The 6,969-nt window shown below is 41.2% G+C and overlaps 1 protein-coding gene across 1 annotated transcript; it reads right to left on the reverse strand.

The window, feature by feature from the left end:
- Positions 1 to 5,809: 5,809 nt before the first annotated feature.
- Positions 5,810 to 6,739, reverse strand: LOC112916874 (ferritin light chain). Its single transcript, XM_025994715.2, has one exon. The coding sequence runs from the start codon at positions 6,532 to 6,534 to the stop codon at positions 6,007 to 6,009; it is 528 nt and encodes a 175-aa protein (XP_025850500.2). The 5' UTR covers positions 6,535 to 6,739; the 3' UTR covers positions 5,810 to 6,006.
- Between the last annotated feature and the right edge of the window lie 230 nt (positions 6,740 to 6,969).

A 6,969-nucleotide genomic window follows, 5' to 3' on the forward strand; every position in this document is an offset into this window, starting at 1 on the left:
CCTAAAAAATGTCAAGATTTCAGAGAAGCAGTTTCTACTGACCAAGAGTCAGTAGAGTTCCCACAAGCCATTAAGAAAATCACTGAGGAGAAAGGCTATCTGCCTGAGCAGGTTTTTGGTATAGATGAAAGGCACTATTCTGGGATATGCGGGGTTGGGGGGGCCACAAAGGACACTTATTAGGAAGAGAAGCAAGTACCAGGGTTTAAGGCACAAAGGGATAGATAGGCTAACTCTACTGTTATGTGCAAGTGCAGTCAGATTTCTGATCAGGACTGCCCTTATCTTTAAAGCTGCTAACATTCAAGCATTGAAGGAAAAGATAAATATTAACTGCCAGTGTTTTGGTTGTACAAGAAGTTCTGGACAATAACTTTTTCTGGATTGGTTACATTCATGCTTTGCCCGTGAAGTTAGGAAGTATCTCACCAGCAGAGGACTCTGTTTTAAAGTTCTTTTGATACTGGGCAATGCCCTTGGCCTCTCAGAACTCTGAGTTTAGCATTGAAGGCATTGAAGTGTCTCTTTGCTGCCAAACACAACATCTGTAATTTAGCCTCTAGATCCGGGAGATCATAAAGCCATGTATGGCTCATTACACATGACACTATGGAAAGAATTGTCAGTGCTATGGAAGAGAAGCCTGATTGAACATCATAAAGTCTGGAAGGATTACACCATTGAAGATACCATCATTGTTATAGAAAAACCTATGGAAGCAAGCCATCAAGCCAGAATAAATTCTTGCTGGAGAAAACTTCAGATGTTGTGCATGCCTTATCAGGATTTATGACAGTTAAGGAAAGTATGAAAGAGATTGTGAATATGGCAAACAGGGTAGGGATTGAAGGGTGTCAGGATATGGGTGTTGGAGAAATTCAAAAGCTAACAGACCCTGCATCAGAGAAATTTTTAAAGACTTGATAGGAATTACCAGTGCCAGACATTGAGGAAAAAGATGTAGAAGAAGCAATGCCAGTAAACAAAATGACATTAGACAATTTGGCAGAAAGGTTCCAATGATTCAAGACTAATTTTGACTTCTTTTATAACATGGACCCTTCTAGGATACAGTCATTGGAACAATGAGGGAAGAAGGGTTGGTACAAATTGAAACATTTAGAGAAATGAAATAAGATACATTATGATGTATGTCCATGAAGTTATTCTGAGTATGCCTGCCTCTCTTGCTTCCCCTTCCACCTCTGCCACCCCTGAGAGAACAATAGCAACTCCTCTTCCTCCTCCTCAGACAACTCAATATGAAGCTGAGAATGAAGACATTGATGATGATTCATTTCACTTAGTCAAGAGTAAGTAATCATGCCATACAGTTAATAAGCTTATCTGTTGTATGTGTCTATTTGAAAATATAATAACTTCATGGCAAGAATTAATTGTATGAGGTGTTCTTTAGTCATCATCAAGTATGTATTGTGTAAGGCATCATGTGTAAGACTTGTGTGCAAGTGGACAGCCTATGCTTACATAAGCATAAGATGAGTGGTATTTAATATAAAATTAATAGGTGTATTTTACTGTTCTATAACTGCTTTCAAAGAATTATATTACTGTATAGTATGCCTCTTGTAATTTGAGAAACTGTATATCAGCCCATCATCACAGATGAATGGTTTTAATGTAACATTCCCAGTACTGGGGAATCCCAGCAAGATGGCAGAAGAGTAGGGGTCCTCAACTCACCTGGTCCCATAAACTTACCTAGATAACTTTCTTTTTTTTTAATAATAAATTTATTTTTTATTGGTGTTCAATTTGCCCACATATAGAATAACACCCAGTGCTCATCCCGTCAAGTGCCCCCCTCAGTGCCCGTCACCCATTCACCCCCACCCCCTGCCCTCCTCCCCTTCCATCACCCCTAGTTCATTTCCCAGAGTTAGGAGTCTTTATGTTCTGTCTCCCTTTCTGATATTTCCTACCCATTTCTTCTCCCTTCCCTTCTATTCCCTTTCACTATTATTTATATTCCCCAAATGAATGAGAACATGTAATATTTGTCCTTCTCCGATTGACTTATTTCACTCAGCATAATACCCTCCAGTTCCATCCACGTTGAAGCAAATGGTGGGTATTTGTCGTTTCTTATGGCTGAGTAATATTCCATTGTATACATAGACCACATCTTTATCCATCCATCTTTCGATGGACACCGAGGCTCCTTCCAGTTTGGCTATTGTGGACATTGCTGCTATAAACATCAGGGTGCAGGTGTCGCAGCATTTCATTGCATCTGTATCTTTGGGGTAAATCCCCAACAGTATAATTGCTGGGTCGTAGGGCAGGTCTATTTTTAACTCTTTGAGGAACCTCCCACACAGTTTTCCAGAGTGGCTGCACCATTTCACATTCCCCTAGATAACTTTCAAAACATCCTGAACACCTATGAATTTGACCTGAGATTTAAAGAGAGAACACAGGGATCCCTGGGTGGCTCAGCAGTTTAGCGCCTGCCTTTGGCCCAGGGCATGATCTTGGAGTCCTGGGATCAAATCCCACATCAGGCTCCCTGCATAGAGCCTGCTTCTCCCTCTGCTTGTGTCTCTGCTTCTCTCTCTCTCTCTCTCTCCTCTCTCTCTCTCTCATATGAATAAATAAAATCTTTAAAAATAAAATTAAAAAAATAAAGAACAGCCGGAATGCTACAGAGAGAAAAGTTTTGCTTCTAACAAGTATTGCAGGTTTATATAAATTTGGGATTGAGCATCTTCTAACATACAGAACAAAATACACTCAGAACCAAGAGGATCAGCCTTTAAGAGCCCTCAGGGTGTATTTTACTTAGCTCATGGTTGGGATTTTTGACTCAGCTCACTCATACAGCTACCCTGCACTGGACAAAAAGACTAGAAGGAAGAATTCACTACAATAGAAAGAACCGGAAACAGTACTCTCTGCCAGAGTTACAGAATATGGATTTCAATATGATGTCAGAAAGCCAATTCAGAAGCACAATTATAAAGCCACTGGTGGCTCTAGAAAAAAGCATAAAGGACTCTAGATACATTGTTACTGCAGAATTGAGATCTAATCAGGACAAAATTAAAAATAGATTAAATGATATGCAATCCAAACTGGATACCCTAACTGCTAGGGTTAATGAGGTGGAAGAAAGAGTGACATAGAAGACAAGTTGATGGTAAGGAAGACAGCTGAGGGAAAAAGAGAAAAACAAGAGACCATGAGGAAAGGCTTAGGGAAATAAATAATAGCCTGAGAAGGAAGAATTTACGTATAATTGGGGTTCCAGAAGAGGCCGAGAGGGAGAGAGGACCACAAAGTGTATTTGAACAAATCATAGCTGAGAACTTCCCTAATTTGGGGAGGGATACAGGCATTCAGATCCAAGAGATAGAGAGGACCCCCCAAAAATCAGTAAAAACCTTTCAACACCTTGACAATTAATAGTGAAACTTGTAAATTCCTTTTCTCCGCATCCTCTCCAACATTTGTTGTTTCCTGCCTTGTTAATTTTCCCCATTCTCACTGGTGTGAGGTGGTATCTCATTGTGGTTTTGATTTGTATTCCAAAGATAAAGTCCTTAAACCAGCTCAAGACAAGAGATTAACTTATATGGGGAGAAATATCAGATTAATAGCAGACCTCTCCACAGAGACCTGGCAGGCCAGAAAGGGATGGCAGGATATATTCAGGTCCTAAAGGAGAAGAACATGCAGCCAAGAATACTTTATCCAGCAAGGCTCTCATTCAGAATAGAAGGAGAGATAAAGAGCTTCCAAGATAGGCAGAAACTGAAAGACTATGTGACCACCAAACCAGCTCTGCAAGAAATATTAAGGGGGACCCTGTAAAAGAAAGAGGAAGCCCAAAGAAACAATTCACAAAAACAGGGACTGAATAGGTATTACCATGACACTAAATTCATATCTTTCAATAGTTACTCTGAATATGAATGGGCTAAATGATCCCATCAAAAGACACAGAGTATTGGACTGGATAAAAAAGCAAGACCCATCTATTTTCTATCTACAAGGGACTCATTTTCGGCCTAAGGACACCTCCAGCCTGAAAATGAAGGGGTGGAGAACCATTTGCCATTCAAATGATCCTCAAAAGAAAGCTGGGGTAGCAATCCTCAGATAAAGTTTATAGCAAAGACTGTAGTAAGAGATGAAGAGATGACAGTATATCATACTTAAAGGATCTATCCAACAAGAAGACCTAACAATCATGAATATTTATGGCCCTAATGTGGGAGCTGCCAAGTACATCAATCAATTAATGACAAAAGTAAAGAGATACTTAGATAATAATACAATATTAGTAGGAAACTTCAACACAGCACTTTCTGCAAATGACAGATATTCTAAGCAGAACATCACCAAAGAAACAAGGGCCTTAGATGATACACTGGACCAGATGGATATCACAGATAAATACAGAAATTTCCATCCGGATGCAACTGAATACATATTCTTCTAAAGTGCACATGGACCTTTCTCCAGAATGGATAACATGCTGGCTCACAAATCAGGTCTCAACTGATACCAAAAGATTGGGATTGTTCCCTGCATATTTTCAGACCACAATGCTTTGAAACTAGAACGCAATCACAAGACGAAATATAGAAGAAACTCAAACACATGGAGGTTAAAAAGCATCCTACTAAAAGATGAATGGGTCAACCAAGAAATTAGAGAAGAATTAAAAAGATTCATGGAAACTAATGAAAATGAAAATACAACTGTTCAAAATCTTTGGGATAAGCAAAAGCAGTTGTAAGAGGGAAAAACATTGCAATACAAGCCTCCCTCAAAAAATTGGAATAAACTCAAATACACAAGCTAACCTTGCACCTAAAGGAATTGGAGAAACAACAGCAAGTAAAACCTACACCAAGCAAAAGAGAGATAATAAAGATTTGAGCAGAACTCAATGAAATAGAGACCAGAAGAACTGTTTGTAGAACAGATCAACAAAACCAAGAGTTGGTTCTTTGAAAGAATTAATGAGAGATAAACCCCTAGCCAGCCTTATTAAAGAGAAAAGACTCAAATTAATAAAATCACGAATGAAGGAGGAGAGATACCAATACCAAGGAAATACAAATGATTTTAAAAACTTATTATGAGCAGCTATATGCCAAAAAATTAGGCAATCTAGAAGAAATGGGTGAATTATGGAAAACCACAAATTACCAATTTGGACAGGAAGAAATAGAAAACCTGAACAGACCAATAACCAGCGAGGAAATTGAAGCAGTCATCAAAAACCTCCCAAGACACAAAAGTCCAGGGCCAGATGGCTTCCCAGGGGGAATTCTACCAAACGTTTAAAGAAGAAAGCATACCTATTCTACTAAAGCTGTTCCAAGGGATAGAAAGGGACAGAATACTTCCAAACTCATTTTATAAGGCCAGCATCACCTTGATTCCAAAACCATACAAAGACTCCACCAAAAAGGAGAATTATAAATCAATATCCCTGATGAACATGGATGCAAAAATTCTCAACAAGATACTAGCCAATAGGAACCAACAGTACATTAAGTACATTATTCACCATGATCAAGTGGGATTTATCCCCGGGATGCAAGGCTGGTTCAACACTCATAAAACAATCAACGTGATAGATCATATCAACAAGAGAAAAAACAAGAACCATATGATCCTCTCAATAGATGCAGAGAAAGCATTTGACAAAAATACAGCATCCATTCCTGATAAAAATTCTTCAGAATGTAGGGATAGAGGGAACATTCCTCAATATCTTAAAAGCCAATTATGAAAAGCCTACAGCGAATATCATTCTCTCTCTCTCTCTCTCTCTCTCTCTCTTTTTTTTTTTTTTTTTTTTTTGCTGCAAAAAGCTTTATTGTCTCCATTTGGTCCACGTTTTGGGAAAGGGCTCCAGAATGGTTAAAAAGCTGCCTAGTGGCTGCATGGGAAAAGGTTCAGGCACAAGCCCTGGCACCGGGGGGTTGCCAGAGGAGCCCCTCAAAGGCTGCTGGTCTCCAGAGGATCCTAGTCGTGCTTGAGAGTGAGCCTTTCGAAAAGATACTCGCCCAGCCCAGCCTGGGGGGTGGCCAGCCTGCGGAGGTTAGTCAGGTGGTCGCCCATCTTCTTGATGAGTTTTACCTCCTCATCTAGGAAGTGGTTCTCCAGGAAGTCACAGAGATGAGGATCCTCGCGAGCAGAACCCAGGGCATGCAGATCCAGAAGGGCCTGGTTCAGGCTCTTCTCCAGAAGCAGGGCGGCTTCCATGGCGTCCAGGGTCTTCCCCCACTCATCTTGGGACGGTTTCTGCACGTCCTGGAAGAGGGTGCGGCTGCCGCGCTGGTTTTGCATCTTCAAGAAACGCTCGGCGCCCTCGCGCTTCTCCTCAGCCAACTCGCGGAAGAAGTGGTCCACACCCTCCAGAGCCACATCGTCACGGTCGAAATAGAAGCCCAGAGAGAGGTAGGTGTAGGAGGCCCGCAGGTGCATGTTGACCAGGCGGTCGACGGTGGCCTCCACCTCGGTAGAATAATTCTGACGAATCTGGGAGCTCATGGTTGATCCTGGACAAGGAGTTAAATTCAAACTTGGGTGTTCGCTGCCGGTGGCAGAAGATGGCCAGGAAGATGGCTCCGAAGGTTGCGACTGGGAAAAAAGGTTGGAGGGTGGCCGTTGGCTGGTAGAAGGGGCGTCCCTGGGTCTGTTCCGTCCAAACACTGTTGAAGCAAGAGACAGATCCGCAGGACCGCCGAAAGCACCGCCGAGTATCATTCTCAATAGGAAAAAACTGAGAGCCTTTTCCCTAAGGTCAGGAACACAGCAGGGATGTCCACTCTCACCACTGCTATTCAACATAGTACTAGAAGTCCTAGCCTCAGCAATCAGGCAACAAAAAGAAATAAAAGGCATTTAAAATGGCAAAGAAGTCAAACTCTCCGTCTTTGCAGATAACATGATACTGTACATAGAAAACACACAAAAAATAAAAAT

The sequence above is a fragment of the Vulpes vulpes genome, chromosome 8 (genome assembly GCF_048418805.1).
Source record: "Vulpes vulpes isolate BD-2025 chromosome 8, VulVul3, whole genome shotgun sequence".
Lineage (NCBI taxonomy): Eukaryota > Metazoa > Chordata > Mammalia > Carnivora > Canidae > Vulpes > Vulpes vulpes.

Bases quoted from the DNA above. Each gene is read 5' to 3' on its own strand.
- LOC112916874 (XM_025994715.2), bottom strand. From the start codon at position 6,534: ATGAGCTCCCAGATTCGTCAGAATTATTCTACCGAGGTGGAGGCCACC.